The sequence below is a fragment of the Rhinichthys klamathensis genome, unplaced genomic scaffold (assembly GCF_029890125.1).
Source record: "Rhinichthys klamathensis goyatoka isolate OS25496 unplaced genomic scaffold, OSU_Roscu_1.1 h1tg000109l_1, whole genome shotgun sequence".
Lineage (NCBI taxonomy): Eukaryota > Metazoa > Chordata > Actinopteri > Cypriniformes > Leuciscidae > Rhinichthys > Rhinichthys klamathensis.
The window spans coordinates 4,922,000-4,939,241 of NW_026606647.1; the positions used below are offsets into that span (position 1 = coordinate 4,922,000).

The 17,242-nt window shown below is 36.1% G+C and overlaps 1 protein-coding gene across 3 annotated transcripts; it reads right to left on the reverse strand.

The window, feature by feature from the left end:
• Positions 1-9,634: 9,634 nt before the first annotated feature.
• traf3ip2l (TRAF3 interacting protein 2-like) lies at positions 9,635-17,059 on the reverse strand. Of its 3 annotated transcripts, XM_056254007.1 has the most exons (10): positions 16,958-17,059; positions 16,099-16,188; positions 14,976-15,628; positions 13,670-13,712; positions 13,477-13,544; positions 12,435-12,532; positions 12,262-12,330; positions 10,600-10,713; positions 10,446-10,520; positions 9,635-9,854 (listed from the first exon to the last, which is right to left on the reverse strand). In XM_056254007.1, the coding sequence occupies exons 2-10, from the start codon at positions 16,128-16,130 to the stop codon at positions 9,708-9,710; spliced, it is 1,299 nt and encodes a 432-aa protein (XP_056109982.1). In that variant the 5' UTR covers positions 16,131-16,188; positions 16,958-17,059; the 3' UTR covers positions 9,635-9,707. The 3 variants fall into 3 exon arrangements, with proteins under 3 accessions (XP_056109982.1, XP_056109983.1, XP_056109984.1); XM_056254008.1 differs by lacking the exon at positions 16,099-16,188; XM_056254009.1 differs by lacking the exon at positions 16,099-16,188 and having other exon boundaries at positions 14,976-15,655.
• Between the last annotated feature and the right edge of the window lie 183 nt (positions 17,060-17,242).

The window sequence follows — 17,242 nt, forward strand, 5'->3', positions numbered from 1 at the left end:
GTTGCAAGGATCTTTACACAATTCCTGGAAGCTGAAAACATCCCAGTTCTTGCATGGCCAGCATACTCACCGGACATGTCACCCATTGAGCATGTTTGGGATGCTCTGGATCGGCGTATACGACAGCGTGTTCCAGGTCCTGCTAATATCCAGCAACTTCACACAGCCATTGAAGAGGAGTGGACCAACATTCCACAGGCCACAATCAACAACCTGATCAACTCTATGCGAAGGAGATGTGTTGCACTGCGAGAGGCAAATGGTGGTCTGACCCCCCCCCCCCCATAGAAAACTTTGCCTGAGGGTGAAGAGTTGGTCAATCGGATTCGCCTTGTTGACCAACAGAAAGCTGCTTGTTTTGTGTGAGCTGTAGGCTACACTATTTTAGACAGCTAATATTTGGGGCTACAAAATTTCACTGAAATTTCAACACAATCGCATGGCAATTCGTAACTATTTTACATTTTAGCGAATTGGTGGCTAATTCATATAAATTCCTATGAATTCATATAATTCACACGGTTTTGTAATCTGTTTACGTTTGGGGAGTGGGGTGGACCTTCGTGCTTACTATTTTTTCTAATAATTGTCCGTTTTTGTATGATTCACATAGTACGAATTATTAATACAAAATCACCTTACATTTATCGTGAGATAGGTTTGAAATTTCTAATGTGAGTGACCCCATTTGAACGAATATTCACCGTCTTACTGTACGTTTCTACCAACTTTGGCACTCTGTGAATAGGGAGCAGGAAGCTATTTAAAGAGGCCATGTCACACATTTAGCAAAGATCAATATATTCATATGAATGTGGTGACCTTCTCACATTCAAAGACAAGAAGGTCTGCCCTCCAGCAGTCTTTTCGAATACTTTCAGAGGTCTTGTGTGTGGCCTGATCATTTCAGAATACCTAATTCAGATCGATAAGGCCTTATTGGTCCAAAGATGAAAAAAAAAACGAAATAGCTCTCTGTGCAAGATCATATCTTTGATTAGTAGTTCTCTTTCGACTTTATACAGAGATACACAGTGACCAAGCCAGAGCTCACACTGCAAGCATTTTTAGCGGTAGCTGTCAAGGGGCTCATTAAAACGGGAAATAAAATACATCTGAGAGCTGTGAGTAGTTCAGGAAATGACCAGCAATATCTAGGCTCTTCCCTTCTCGCTCCTGTGGCTGGCAAATAAACCCTAGGAGAAAGCAGGATGCAACTTATTCAGTCTGGAATTGGCTAGATTGTGATATTCAGCAGAAGATAATGAGAAGTGATGGGGCAAGGCAGACAGGCCAGATAAAAGGCCTCCGGGCATCCTGAAAGCCGTTTAAAGGTGGGCACATTGACGATTCACACATCACGTTCAGGAGAACTCTTTATCCACCCATGTTGTTTTTGTCCGCCGCTTCTCTTGCCACATAAGCACAAGCTTTTATTTGTAGTTCCTGACAATTTCCGCGAGCCACCGCGGACCAGAAGCAATGGAGGTGAACATGTTTGTGTGAGGAGAAATGCTATCCAATTCCAGTGGGGTCCCTGTGGTAAGGGCCCAATATCTGCAGACACACAAGCAGAGCATAAGTAAATAGCCATATAGTGCTATAGTTGAAGAGCCGGTTGGAGTCCATTTCATCTTCACTGAGCCGGTTCAGGAGATGCACTGCATTTTTACTTGCCAATTTAAATGTATGCTGGTGTTTCCATGTGGTAAATTCAGTTTAGCACCTGAATTGATTTCCTTACTTTGGCTTCATTTAAATGCAGCTGATGCATTTCAACCAGGTTTTCTTTTTTCCTCTGCAGGGGGACCTCGGCGTCTTAGTGCGATTCAAAGATACTCGTAGATGACACAGGCAGTTATGCACCCTCTGGGACGGCCTTTGAATGAAGGTTTGAATGTTTCATATTCAACATGCTTTCTGTGATCACACCTCGCTCATATGAAAACAAGCGCCAGGGATAAGATTTGATTTGGTACTTTTGTCCTCCTTCTATAGTAGTAATTCTTTTTTTTCAAAACACTTATTGCTGCTTGCATTATAATAAGGCCTGATATTCCAAGCACACAATTCATAGTCAACTCTCTACTTACGTGACTGGTATTGTTTTAAGAATACCATTCAACGTCTCCTCTGTGTATTAGTGTTGTCTCAGCTGCATTCGTTTGTTCGCAGGTTCAACAAAGGTGACGTGTTAACCTGGGTCACATTGCATTCAAGTCAACAAATTTACCAATGTCCTATTTATGACAGAATCCGCATCAAATTGTTCATCTTTTCAAGCTGCTCACTGTCTTCACCAATAACTGCGTTCATTTTTTCCAAATACATTTATGCCAAAGCCCACATCACCTTCGGTTAGAGCTCCTTTTAATATATTGCATATAATGACCACAGGGAATTACAAAGAACTGCTAAATGACCTATTCTGTTATCATAAAGTTATAACCTAAACCTCTCAGCCAGGTGATTACTGCTGGGGCTCGGCTGACTTACGTCTCTGAATACTGATGATATTCGACGATATTCAAAATATTATAAATATTTAAAACCATCATCTTGAAGATCATGAATATTAAACCACTAGATGTTGTATACTTCATATTGTGCATCTCAATATAGATTGTGATTCTATTATTGGCTACATTTATTAAACAAAGTAGCCTGTAATCCCAAGAGATTTCTGCTTGCCAGTCAATGATAGCACACGTCTAGGAACTGTTCGAAGGAAGAGGGAAAAGGCAGTGGATTGTAAAATTCATTATTCTACTGATTTAGGTTAAAATGATGAGGAAAAACATTTAGCTCCCGGTGTATGTACGTACAAAAAGGAAGGGGGTCTCCTTTTAGTTTGATCATTCATGTGTGCAAATGTTCCTATTTCAGTTCCAAATGATCTAAAGTTCTCATTCAGCTGGCGCATAGAGGTCCATCAATCTTTACTGAAAAAGTTAGCACGGAGGATTCACAAGGGCAAACTGCAAATAGTTTTCTTCACATTGAATTATTTAATTCCAAATTAGCATCACATTTTAACTTGAGATAAATAGAGATGCTGTCATAAAATCCTTTTTTAGCAAAGTCTGCTCGTTACACATCATTGGATGTTAGATTATGAGCTCTACATCTTGTGCACATTTGCCGATACGACTTGAATCTCTCTCCTTTAAAAAAAAATAAAAATCCGACTGTATTCAATATACAGTATAGCCGCTTAGAGAACAACTTCCCGGTCATAAAATATATGTTTTTGCTGTAGTTATGATCAACACCTTCATTTCCCCCATCTACTTCATCAAAGCAATGACCTGGAAATATGTCACCTTGTAGTGTCACCACGTTCAGTCATCTTTGGAGGCCACCTGCAGTTCGAATGTCTCATTTTCAGATTCTGCAGATTTGTAACACGGTGTCCCCACAAGTTTCCATCTAAAATGACATTCTGCAAATACTTGGAAATTACTTGTGATGCGGTTTTATAAAGAAAATTCGCACATCCTTACAGGGCTCGCTGGTAGGCTACAGTTGATCTCCTGATCTCATTCCTTCTGTGAATTGTGTGCGGAAGGTGAAATTAAATTGACGACAGACAGAATCCAGCCTTTAAAAATGTTTGAGACATTACAACGCTGTCTATTGTGAAAAAATAAACATTAAATGAAAATATTATATAAATGAGCAAATGGAACCGACGCAGCAGTAAAGTGTGGTACCGAAATGATTGATCTCGACGCCAGAAGACAACCTCCCCGCATCCTTGACACTACTCTCCCTGAAATTAAGGCACATCAGAAACGATGCACCTTTTGATATGCCTACTGTTGAGGGAGTGAGCAGTGCTGAACAGATGGAGAGAGCAGCAGGGGTCTGGGTGGACCTACATTCCTATAGAGATTCCCCTGGACAGACAGTGGAAACTGACTGTGGTAATTAATCCATCTTCCTCGTTTCTTTCTCTCTTTCTCTCTTTCATCTCTTTATTACAGGATGGGGTCACAGTAGGGCACGAGTGTTTTTCTGCTATTTTAAATGTACCTTTTTCAGCTGGAAAGAAGAGGCAGAGGTTGGTGCGATACTCATGCCTTATGTTAGAAAAATACAGGATTTATTGTGGGCTCCAGTTTAAGAATATAACGACAGCGGATGGATAAATGGGTGGGTGGTTGGTTAGATAGATAGATAGATAGATAGATAGATAGATAGATAGATAGATAGATAGATAGATAGATAGATAGATAGATAGATTTTAATGGTTCTTTTGGCATTCATGAGCACAATATGTATGGAATCCTTCACCTTCTTCTCACTGACCCAGTTTTCTATACTATGCTCATTTATAATGGACAGCCAATCATGTCAATTCCTAGCCTTAGGGGACCGGAAGACATGAATAAGGACATTGTAATAAAGTTTGAGATATGTTTTAGTTATAGAATTGTGAGCTTATATAGATTCATATTTTTAATGAATCAGAAACTCAAGAGATCTATTTTGATGCTTACTGCTTAGTTGGAACCGTGAGATATATTTTCTTCAACCCCCTCAAATGTAATAAAGTGTCGATTTAAGACTCTATGGCCTGGTTTCACAGACAGGGCTTAAATTAAGCCAGGATTGAGCCTTATTTCTATTAGAGCATTTTAATAGCTTTTATAAACATACCTTAGAAAAACACATTGATGTGCATCTTGAGACAAAAAATTGGCACTGACATATTTTAAAATATGCCAGTGCACGTTGGTTTCAGTTAAAACAGCTCAAACATGCATTCAGTCTGGAACTATGCTAAGTCTTGTTTGTGAAACATATATTTGGGGTAAAATGTTTATACTTGGGGTAAAAATGTATGAGGTAAATATGTCAGTAAAATGTTAATTATGTAGCTTCTTGTTTATTGAACTTGTATAAAATATCCAAATGTCTGAATACCAGACATTCATGCTCAATGTTGCTAAACATAAAAATGCAATATTAGCCTATAGCTGAAAGTAGTCCTTGTAAATAACAGTGACTTGTTTTCATTCCCAGAAAAGCTCTGCCTCTTCCTTCCCCTTCTCAGCTCTTAAAAAACCCAGAAAGTTTAAAATAAACCGTGAAACATGGCTTCAGAAAGAGATTGAGTGGTTCTGAGGGTTTGTTTCTGGGGAATCTGGAATGATTCATAAACTGGAATTAATTTGATTTAAAATGGGATTTCCTTGGTTTGGGTTCCTTCATGTCCATGTTTAATTATTGTCGGCACACTGCAGTATCAATACCAAAAAATATTAGAAATGAATGAATTTCAGGTCAGAAATATCTGACAACTTCAAGTAATACAGAAAGACACATTTTACCCAGTTCAATCGTTTTTTGTCAGGACTCGTTCTGCTCTTGAGTGAAGAGCGGGTCTGGGAAGATGACTACTTTGATTTTTGTCTCATTTCAGCTTTCATTGTTTCCCACAGGGCAAGAGATGAAGGCTTTTCCCAAAAGACTGCTGCTGTAGACTCAGTTATTTTTCTGGAGGAGGCCCTTGAACACAGAAATGACCTAAGCATTGAGTTTTGAGCCTGACTACATTGATGTAATGGAGGTAAAGCTTCTTTATCAGTTGTTATAGAGTTGTAAAGCCTTCTCCTTTGTGAGTCACAAAAACACTCAGGCAAATGAGCCGGAGGCGTTTCTTGGATGCATGTGCCGACCGCATATTTAGTTTTCTTAGACGTATCTCACCTGCTGCGACCAACACACATTTGAATTCCGCTGACCAAAATGAGCTCCACGTAGTGAGAATAATAACAGGTGCATATGTTGGTTGCTTTTCCCCCCTCACTTCTTGGTGGATAACTGGATATAGGCCTAATAATTACAGTACTAACAATGTTTACTTGAATAATGGCTAGAAAGTGTCAGCAAGTGCATAATCTTTCAGAGGTGAGATTTAGTATTAGTATGAGATTTCATTACCATTTTTGATGAATATCAGCATGTATGTTCGCATGTTCTTATTGCATCAGTCCATAATTGCCATTTAAACTTTGACTCATGTTATTACACGGAACCTTGATGAACTGTGATGTTACCATGGCAACAACACTTTACAAGTTTAAGGATCACCCCGGCTTCCCCTTGCAGGAACGAAACAGAAGCCGAGATTTCATGCGCAGAATTACTCCCTGGATACTTCCTGAAGTAACTCCTATAAAACGTTCCCACAAAATGCAATCAAAATGAAAGAAATACAGGGCCTTCGGAAGCATCAAAAATGTGATTTGAACACTTCTTTTTCTTCCTATGAGAGTTCATTTCCTTCTTTGATATTCCTGTCCTTATTTGCCATAAAGAACATATTAAATTGGAATTTAATGATGAAATACTGTGTCACTGATCTAGTGGGGGTTCAGAAGCATGGCAACGGACCATTACAGAGCATGCTCAAAGAAATCTATTATGGCAGGCTCGTTTCGCATCATTATATCCTTTCTGTAAACAGAGAATCAATTGAAGTTGAAAATCGAGGGTGGTTTTTAGGTCATCGTGTATATTTATTAATGTCATTTTCTGTCCTAGAACAAAGATATTCATAGTTTCACAGCTGTATATCACTTTCTAGGCTCCACATCGAGGATCAAGTGATGCAACCCCATTGTCAGACTGCTAGAAAAGAGGAAATGTCACTGATCATATATGGCTCTGTATTGAATTATTCAGCAGTGTAAAAATAGAATGTGTGAAACCTTCAATTCTGGGTGGAACTGAAAAACTACCTGAAACAAAGAGCTGATGAGATACTGCCCCCTACAGGACTGCAACAGCAATGCAGATCATGTTTTATCATGGATTCTTTTCTAATTAGGTCAGAGTGTTAATGTACAGAAACTGACTTTTTTTATCCTGTTATTAGAAAGAAAAATTCAATATTACCTCATATGTTTCAGATTATTTTAAACATACAATGAAGTACAGTGTAACTGGAGGACATGGAAAACAAATTGCAGCTATTGCCTCTACTAAAATACATTTTTATAATAAACTTCCATGATAAAATTGTATAGAAACATGATAACATAAAATAATGCTTAACATATTAAACAACTAATAATTACAAAAGTCATAATAATTTTTATATTCAATATATATATATTCATATTTTAATGTATATTTAAATATTTGAAGATGCACTCTTACAAGAATAGAACCTTAAAGGGTTCTGACAGGCGATTCATTATTTTGTTTTATTCATTTTTTATTCGGATTAAATTGTATTAATTAAACAGCTCAAAAACATGCTTTGTCCCAAGAAAAAAATGAAATGGCTAATTAAACATGAAGGTTTTATACAATCGTTTAAGATGTTTTATTTTGGCATAAAGAGTTCTTTAAGAAACCATAATAGTGTGGACTGTTTATTGGCACTCTGCAAAAAAACTGTTTTCATGATTTATCACAACTTTTTACCTTTTGTCAAATCAACTTAGATAATTAATATGGTTCAGAGAACATACTATTTTAAATTGTCTATTTAATAAACCAATCTCCTTTATTGTATCAACTTCAAATTTTTTTTTTTTTTTTTTTATGAACTTTTGAAAATTTTCCATTATGACAACATGCCCCAACCCCACTATTGTGCCCCCCTTCTTCTGGGTAATAAAGATGATCTTCTTCAACATGTACAGTAATAACACATGTGAAGAGTGCCATCTTAAGGCACAACAAAGCAAAGAACAGCAGCTCTGTCCTGCAGATGATGACTGAACTCTCTAATGCATTGTGGATTTACTAAATGAATGTAAAGATGTTAAAACACTGTCACTTCCTATTGTCAGTGACAAGCCTTCACAATATTTCACAGAGCTGTGGTGATGGATGACATATTCCTGGAATTAACTTGTTTCATCTAGAAATTAACCAGCTATAAAAAGACTACTTTAGAGAGCCTGTTCTCATAACCTTTTCTGTCACTGCGTCGAGTAATCAATCATTCTGTTTCTCGTCTCATTTTAATTACAAACTGATAACCATTTCTCCTCGGCAAATCATTTTTGGATACTGCTAATATTGTTCATATGAGGATTATGTCAGTCTCTCTATGACCAAATCCCCTTGATTATATTGTTACGGCTGATTTATAATAATTCATTCCTGATAAGCCTCAATAGAAGGGGTTAGATTGTTTAATGGGGCTTAATTAACCTTCAGTAACTCCTTGAAGACACTAACTGGGTTGAGCTCTCGGAGATTCCATGTTTGACAGGTTTGTTGTTATGTTCAACAGGATTCAGAGGCTTCAAAGAATGGTTTGCTCAAATGTTTCATTCTGATATCATTTACTCAGGTCATTCCAATACAAGAAATTCTACTCTTGTTGTCTTACATAAAACAAAACGTGGATGGGGGAACCAAAGCTGATAAAACTGTAAAAAGGTGACCTAAAATAGATTTGTGTGGGGAACAGACAGACAGATATTCAAGTTATTCGCAGAAAATTTTGCCTGAATATTCTGCTTGATAGCCGTGGTCTATCCAAAGGGGCTTATTGCATTTCAAGATAAACCTTTTTATCAGTTCAAAAACTCTTGTTTGTTAAGCCAGTGTTGAGTAGTTTACTCATTTTGAGTCTCTAGAGCATGTGGCAATAGCCTCAGGCAGATTTTGTTCTGCACCCCATGACATTTTTCTGGCAAAGTACATAGCATGACTGCAATTATATAAATATGTGCTCACACGCATCCATTCATCTAATCAATAAAATTCACTAGTATTTTCAACTCTGTTTCTTGAAACAACTCAAAAACATGGTACGTTAAACTGTACCAATAATGTCCCTGATTCTGACATCTAATTTGATCAATAATTTGATCACATTTCTTGGTTCAATAAAACGAGCCAGCATCATTTAGGAACATGAAAGATCATGAAATCTCAGCAGAGCATGAACTGTGGAAACCTGCTAACTGAAATCAATTTAAAAGATTTTTTTTGTCTGGCGTACTAAGAACAATTCTAAGGCACAAAGCACAAGTAGTTTGTTATAATATACTCTCTACGGTGTGTGTGATTCTGTCCTCCATCTATTTCAGGTTCATCCAACAGCAAAGGAGTGTGATGAAAAGGAAACATGTCTTTAAAAGTTCCTGGTCTGCTGCAGTGAGTAAGGGTTAAAAATGTGCTTACATTGCTATTATTACAGAAAAATTTCCACTGTTTACGAATTTTCAAAATCCAGTCATTTCAATAAGAACCCACGAGGTCAGGTACATCGTGTGAGGGCGAAAGATTTCCCTCCGCAGATTTTGCAATGGATTTGCAGCATTGACCAATAGAAAGCTGCTTAGTTTGAAAGTGAATTCTGTGTGAGTTTTGCTTCGTACATCTCTACACTGTTAACAATAGACAATGGACCTTTTTTGCCTGTGAAATTTTGGCAAAATGTTTTTTTAAACTTCAAAAATGTATATATACAGACACACACACACACATATAAATAATATACACGCATACATTATATAAACACAAACTTTTATTTTAGAATCGATTATTCACGATTAATCAGTTTGACAGCACTAGTAGGAATTCTGATTTATTCATCAGTCATGAGTGGTGAAATATTAATTAAATGACAGGAGTTTTATTCAAATGACATAGAGGGGCAAATAAACTTAAAATGGATCACACAGGCCTGTTCATAACTGACATATAATGGGTCTTGAAAACCTAATCAACTAAATGGGGATGGAGACAATGGTGGGCAGCTCTCCAATGGGTGGAGGGTTGTATTTCTCAACACGCATGAGTCGACGAAGAATGTCATCTCGGTCCCTGGGCCAGGTGAAGATTTGCGTGCTTTGAAGCCATGAAGGGACATGACACTGACAGACAAAAGCAGACAGAAATGTTGTAAACTAACGCAGAGGCATCATTACATCTGAACTGGATTTAAGTGGAATATATTGGAGTAATCCTTTAGGTGTTACCAGAGCATTGCACAAACAACCACAGATGTCTATTGCTGTTATCATAATAGTTAATCACAAATGAGGATTTTGGCTGCTTGAGCGAGTACTTGTTTAAACAGAAATATAGTTTTCATTAAAGGGATAGTTCACCCAAAAATGAAAATTCTGAAGTTGCTCCAAACCTGTATGAATTTCTTTCTTCTGCTGAAAACAAATCAAATATATTTTGAAGAATATGGTTAACCAAACAGTTCATGGGCCCTATTGACTTCCATAGTAGGAAAAAATACCATAGTAAATACTAAAAATACTAAGTCAATGGGGTCCATCAACTGTTTGGTTACTGACATTCTTCATAATATCTTCTATTGTGTTCAGCAAAAGAAAGGTTCATTCATACAGGTTTGGAAACCTTGAGAGATAGTAAATGATGACAATTTCCATTTTTGGGTGAACTATGGGTTTTAAATTTTAATCAGTTGCTGAAAAGATAGACAGTTTTACCTTCTTGGCACCAGGAAACAAAATGGGAATGAATCTATAATTCCTGGCCCCATTCTGAATGAATTCGTTTTGTAACTAAAAGACAAAGTTTTTAAGTCAATTGACAAGAAAAATAAGGAAAAATCTATTTCCACTAATCATTTGTAAGTTGTACCTGCTTGTGTATGTAGACAGTGTTGAGTGTTTCATCGTTTTCCATGTAAAACGAGGCATTGGTCACAATCTCGTGGTACTTTGGACTAATGACTATGATGATCAGATAGTCTTTCTGTGCATTTAAAAAAATTAACACAAAATAAGACAACTTTATGGACAGAAAGTAGCAATTAGGCCTACTTCAGATAATAATTAAAAAAGTTTGTTCACTCTGTAAATGCTGAAACTAGAAAAGCAGGGTTAATCGTTCAGAAATATGCTAGAAATATGTCCTCCCCCACTTGAGGTCTGAATTATATTAATTAAAACTACTTGTTTCGGGGTTACATGTTTTTTTATTTATTAGATGGTCTAAAAATGCATCAAATTAAAAGTGTTGTTGGATTTGTTAGTGCCAAGACTGTTCATGCCATTCAGATTAATGCAAAATAAGAATACCTGGGCATTATAAAATCCTACAAATCCCCTGCAACTTGTGTATATGTCTAATAAAAATGGACTTATTTAATAATTCTTATTTATTTCTACTCCAGCTCTGTTTAACACATATTTACCATGTTTAAATCAATTCCTCAGAATTCAATAGATTATAATCTGAAAGTCAGCGAAGAAAATGAAATACATACTGGTTGACTATATTTGTTGTGCTATAGATGTGTTCATTGGCAACTCACAAACTGGCTGTAATCATTTAGAAGCAAATACTATTGAACACAAGTAGGACATACACTGCCTGAATGACATTGACACATTGAACCTGTTCAGAATCTCAGCACAAATTAAATCACCTAAAAGCAACTACTTGTAGACATTCATTTTAAAGGGGAAATGTCATAGTAATGTCAACTATGTGTCAGGGATCAATCCTTGGCATTTATACGGTTTATAAGGTTAAACAGTGACATTTAATCAGACATATAACATCAATGCTAACATTTTTTTTAGATTTGTAAGAACTGAAGACATCCTCAACAAAGGAGAGCACCCACCACTAGGCTCAATGTGTTGACCATAAACAGCAATGTTAGTTCTTCCACTGCTTGCAATTCAATAGTAAGCATTGCTTTATAAATGCAACCATTGAACAAGTTCTCCTAGCTTAAGAGGTTACAGATATCTCATATCCTTGATGATGCATTCGAATTTGATTGTTTATTTAAGAAGCCAAAGCTTCATAGATAGACCTTCACAAATGACCTATGGCCTATTCATAAATAATAGTAATAATAATATTAAAAAAAAAGAATGATCGCAGATGAAAATATATTTATACGGAGTAGAAGCACTACAGTCATGATTTAGGCTAATGAGTGATAAAAACCATCTTGAGGTCATATTTAACACATAACTATGCAAAATTGTCTTTATGGTCTCTTTTTCTGGTGTTTTATATACAAATTTATATTATTAAAAATTGTGAAATATGATACTATTAATATATATTATGAAATATGATCTCTTTCCAATAAACCTGCTCCTGAATGGCCTGTAACAACAAAAATTGTTTGGTTGCTTTACAGTTTTCTGTCTTACAATATTACCCTGTAGGTGATTCTTGGTCAAAATAAGCTGCAATGTGGTCTAGAATTTATGCTGTGCAAGTCAAACTATAAAAAACACACTCTGAAATACTAGGAGGTCTGAGACGATCTCTACTTACTTCGCTGATGTATCTTTCCATGAAGTCAATCTTGCTTATGCTCTTGAACTGTTGTTCAAACATGTCAATCTGTGCAAAAAAAACAAAAGGACTGAACATGATCTCTGACAGACCCAGCATCAGGTGACAAGCATGGCTGCAAGGCAATGTTTGGCATAGGTTGCATGTCTTACGTGAGTGTAGAAGCCATTGTGTCTCAGTAAGGCAACAAAGTTGATGATCTCTTTGACATGTTTTTCACTGTCTGCTTCATAAGTAACAAACACCTTCCCTGCAATAATGAAAAGAGTGAAAAAGAACATTTAATAGATCCTTCCAGAATTATAATTCAAAATATTCTATTCTATTTAGTGCTGTTAAATAGCATGATTAATCGCATGTAACATAAAAGTTTTTGTTTATATAATGTGTGTATAATTATAATTATATATATATATATATATATATATATATATATATATATATATATATATATATATATAATATATGTGTGTGTGTATACACCCATATATGTTTGCATATATATATATATATATATACACACACACACATATATATATATATATATATATATATATATATTATATATGTGTGTGTGTGTGTGTGTATACACCCATATATGTTTGCATATATATATATATATATATATATATACGCACACACACACATATGTATGCATACATATGCGTGTATATGTATAGTATACACACACACACACACACACATATATTAAATATAAACAAAACCTTTTTTTGTTAGATGCAATTAATCGATTTATTAATTACATGTAAGGACTTCACGATTATGACAAAAATCATAATTGTAGATTATTCCTTTGAATAAACCCCTTCAGAGTGATGCAAGACCCCTCCGCTTGGCATCCTGATCGCTCTGTCTGGGTTTATTTTGCGATAACAGCCGGCTGGATGTACATTATACCTTAAATATTATTATATTATATTACTAGTCTTTTAGGGGAATTAATTGTTGAAAAAAAAAAAATTTGATTTGGGGAATTAGATTTAAAGTACCATTAACTAAATGTAATCTACATATAGCATCTTTAACACAATCACTTTATAATCAGGTGACTCTGAAGAAGAACAGATTCAAGTTAAAAAAATTTCTTTATTATATTCTGAAGCTACTGGCACACACATCTTATTCAAATTCCACATTCTTTCAGTGTTGCTCAACATCAGTGTGTACACTCACTTTGCTCCAGGGACAGAGGGGCTGTGCTTGCAGTTAGTTTAGCTCGAGGGTGAGGAGAGGTGTGGCCACTGTGAGAGATCAGAGCATTGCATAAAGACCTCAGAAAACTAAGTTGAATCCATCATTGAAAACAAGCAACCTGTAAAATCAATACAAGACCCACATTAATTGTCCCACCACTATTATACATTACCTGTGAGTGAACTCTGAGGCTGAGTGTCTGCTGTTTTCAAGGCCTGTTGGAGATGAAATGATGAAGTGAGCGAGACATTAATCTGCATACACTGTAAAAATGCTTTATCAGTAACCTAACATAGGTTTTATTGAAACCAAAATTAGTATTTAATAACATTAGATCCGCTTGATAATTTGAGTTACTTGTCAATTAGATCAAGTAAAAAAACATTTATTATGAATACTTGCCAATTTATAACATGCTTTTCCATCATTTGATGAATTACTGCTGCCATGATCAATACAATTATACAAATGTAGGCCTACACAAACATCTAATTTTATTAATATTATTTTGTTTACCGCCTGCAGTAAATAGCTCAATGTTAACTGTGCCAGACAAATATTTAACAATAAAATTAAGCATTAAGTTTGAAACATAAAATGGAAATAATCCTTTTTTTAAATGGCCCAATCAACAGACTTTAAAATGTTTATTTTAATTAATATCTTAAAATGTAGTGGAAAAAAATAAACTGACATTATTTAATTTGTGTTTTAAAATGTGGTTAAATAAAACAATAAAATAGTGAATTTAAAGAAACTTTCAAATGCACATTGTAAACTACATTTCAAAAAGACATTTATCAGCTGCTTTTCTTTATCCATTTGTCAATTAAGCTAAAAAAAAAGCCATAGTTCAGTTCACTCGTCTGTGCAACCAATCAGCTTTAGAATAGTTAGACGTTCAGCTTTTAGACATGTCAGATGGACTATCATTGGATAGTAAGATGTTTATATATGTGTCGATTGTAATGCAATGGAAGATGTTGCAAACTCAGCCAGTCAGCCAATTATTATTTTTATAATTTACACAGAAATTATACATTTAAACAAAAAGGGCGACAATGATTCAATTTAAATATGGTTCAGCTACAGTATTTCAGTACATTCAACATTTGTCTAAACTACATTGTTGATTAGTGTGGTTCAGTGAATACAATATAGGTTTTTGCATTGAAATACCGCAAATAAAAGTGATATTTAACCTTCTGACTAAGTAAGTTGAGTGAAATGGAAACTTGTTGCTCAACTGAATTGCATACATTTGATTGGCCACAGGCTTGATAACGATCCCTGATAAAGACAGCGTACAAGTATGAGGTCATTTTAAAGACAATGGAGGGTTTTGAATGTTGGAATTATTCATTACTGTTTATGGTCTTGTTTGACAATTTTACAAGTTTCATGTAAAAAAACAAAACTCACTTATGACTCATAATATCATAATAGGCATTGCATTTCAACAAAGAACCGAGACTTACGTGAAGGCCAACAGGGCATCTGGTAATGTGGTCTGTAATGACAGCCATGATCCATTTGATACACATCCACAGTGTGCTGACTACAGCAGGGCGGCCCACGGGACGCGCAGGGTTGCGGGGGCATGCAGTAGCTGTGAGGCGCGAACGCAGTTGGGATAGAGTGCAGTGAACGTGGCTGTTCTAGACTCCCCTCTCCCAGACTGTGCCTGTCTGGAGAGCAAGAGTAGCTGGAATCACCAGGATAACTGCAGTAATTTCCAGACACCAAGCAAGAGGGAAGGTTGCCACTAGGGTATTCCACTGAACTTCTGCCCAGTGAACTCGAGTGGAGCAGGTCTCCATTGTGTGGCTCTAGGGTGCTCAGACATGCTTCCGTCTGACTGGGAAAGGGCGTCTGGGGACTGTAGCCAGAGGGTAGACCTAGCGGGGGCTGGTAAGGTCTGTAGCTGGACTGTGTGGATCTGTAGTTGGTCTTTCTGTTTCTGCAAATATCCGTGAAGTCAGCCTGTGCTCTCAATGACTCATTCTCAGACATGCAACAGTCAGCGTGGAAGAGCTGGGAATCGGTGGAGTCTGAGTCACAGATGCCGTCCTCAGTAATGATTTTATCCATAGTCTCGTCGTTCTCTTCTGGAAAGTTGAGGGATTGTAAACTGTAGTGGCCAAATGGAGAAAAATGCCTAGTTACTGAGAAAGAAAACCTAAGACCTGAAAAATTCAGATAAAGAGAATGCCTACTTGAAAAGAAATGGAAAATCAACATTTGAAGAGTGACAATACACAATGACACTACAATAGATTGAGAATATTGCTGTAGCTTGCAGACTTCCTAATATTTATTCAAATGGCAATGTTTCAATCAAACAACCTTCTTCATGCAAAACGTAACAACTGGTTCCCAGATGCCAGAAGAAGGCTGTCAGTCAAAAATGTTTGAATAAACAGGGCACAAAAATAAAGACAGCCCAGTGCCAGTGTGAGCTGTCGGTTTGTGTTATTATTATATTACATACCATATTTTATATTATGTTTATACATTCTTAATCTACTAGCCATTGGCAGGTAATGCACTTTTTTTTTTTATCTCGATTTAAAATTTGTCATTATGGGAGGTATATTTTACCTATATTGTAAGCAGTGCTGAGCAGGCATCATCCTTGTGCCTAATACAAAAGAGCTGAAGCCATTGCATATCCCCAGTCAGCACACAAATCTGTAATAAGTGGTTAATAAGATATGAATACATGAAGCCTTGACTGCATGATCACCCTGTGAAATGGCTGTATTTGAGAAAATTAACAACCTTTGGCTACTGAAACACAGGAACCCACAAGCCAAGGGTTTATTTCTATCTCTCTCTCAACTGTACTGTATGACATTTCAATACACATTACATAAACAGCGGAAAACACCTCATTATGCAGTGGAAACCAACATGAGACATGGGAAATCACAAGTAACTAAGGCAAGCATCAACCTCGGGCACAAATGGGCCAGAGAGGATTCCAATACAATAACGTCCATTACCACAACACTTAAAATCCAAATAATGTAGTTATATTATCAAAATACATTAAATGAGATCTTATAGCAGACGCTTATTTTATTTAAAAAATAATAATAACAATAACAATAATGATTATGTTTATTGTAAAAATAAATAAACAAAAAAGTAGTAGGTTATTTAGGAAATTTTCGTTGTGTTTCGCTTTCCGTGTTCACGCTTTAAAACTGTCACTGCCGGGCTTTATAACAAGCATTAGCCTAACGTTACTCAAACATTGTACAATAAACGCATATAAGTTTTAGCTTTGTACCGTAGTACTATAAAAGTAACACCTTCCAAAATGAAATCTCAGAAAAGATTAACAGCTTAAATACTTAAAAAACGTATAAAACTCAGACTCTGCTCTTACGACTCTTACAATTTCACCTATTAGATATATATTTGACGTCTAACGTCACATAAAACACGTCCATACCTGTAAGCTGACCAGCAGATTTAGTGGCGTGAATGATTTAATTCCGATCAGTCTCTAATCGCTGGACATTACAGACCGCACGAACTTTAGCACTCGAAGAAACGTTACCTACTGCTTGGAAGTTTCTGAACACCTGCCTGACTGTTTTCACACCACAAACTCCGCCCACTTCCCAGAAAGCACATCCTCGTAGATGTTTATCTGCCTTCATCAAAAATCGTTCTTATGAGCCGATTCTTTTTAAAGATTCTAATGAACCGATTCCCACTGTGTTTGTAAATCACA

Excerpts from the sequence above, each read along its gene's own strand:
- traf3ip2l (XM_056254007.1), bottom strand. The coding sequence starts at position 16,130 with ATGATGCCTGCTCAGCACTGCTTACAATATAG. Across the intron at positions 12,533-13,476 it reads CCCTCTGTCCCTGGAGCAAA|GGAAGGTGTTTGTTACTTAT; the intron begins GTGAGTGTACAC and ends TCATTATTGCAG. Across the intron at positions 10,714-12,261 it reads TGGAAAGATACATCAGCGAA|AAAGACTATCTGATCATCAT; the intron begins GTAAGTAGAGAT and ends TTAAATGCACAG.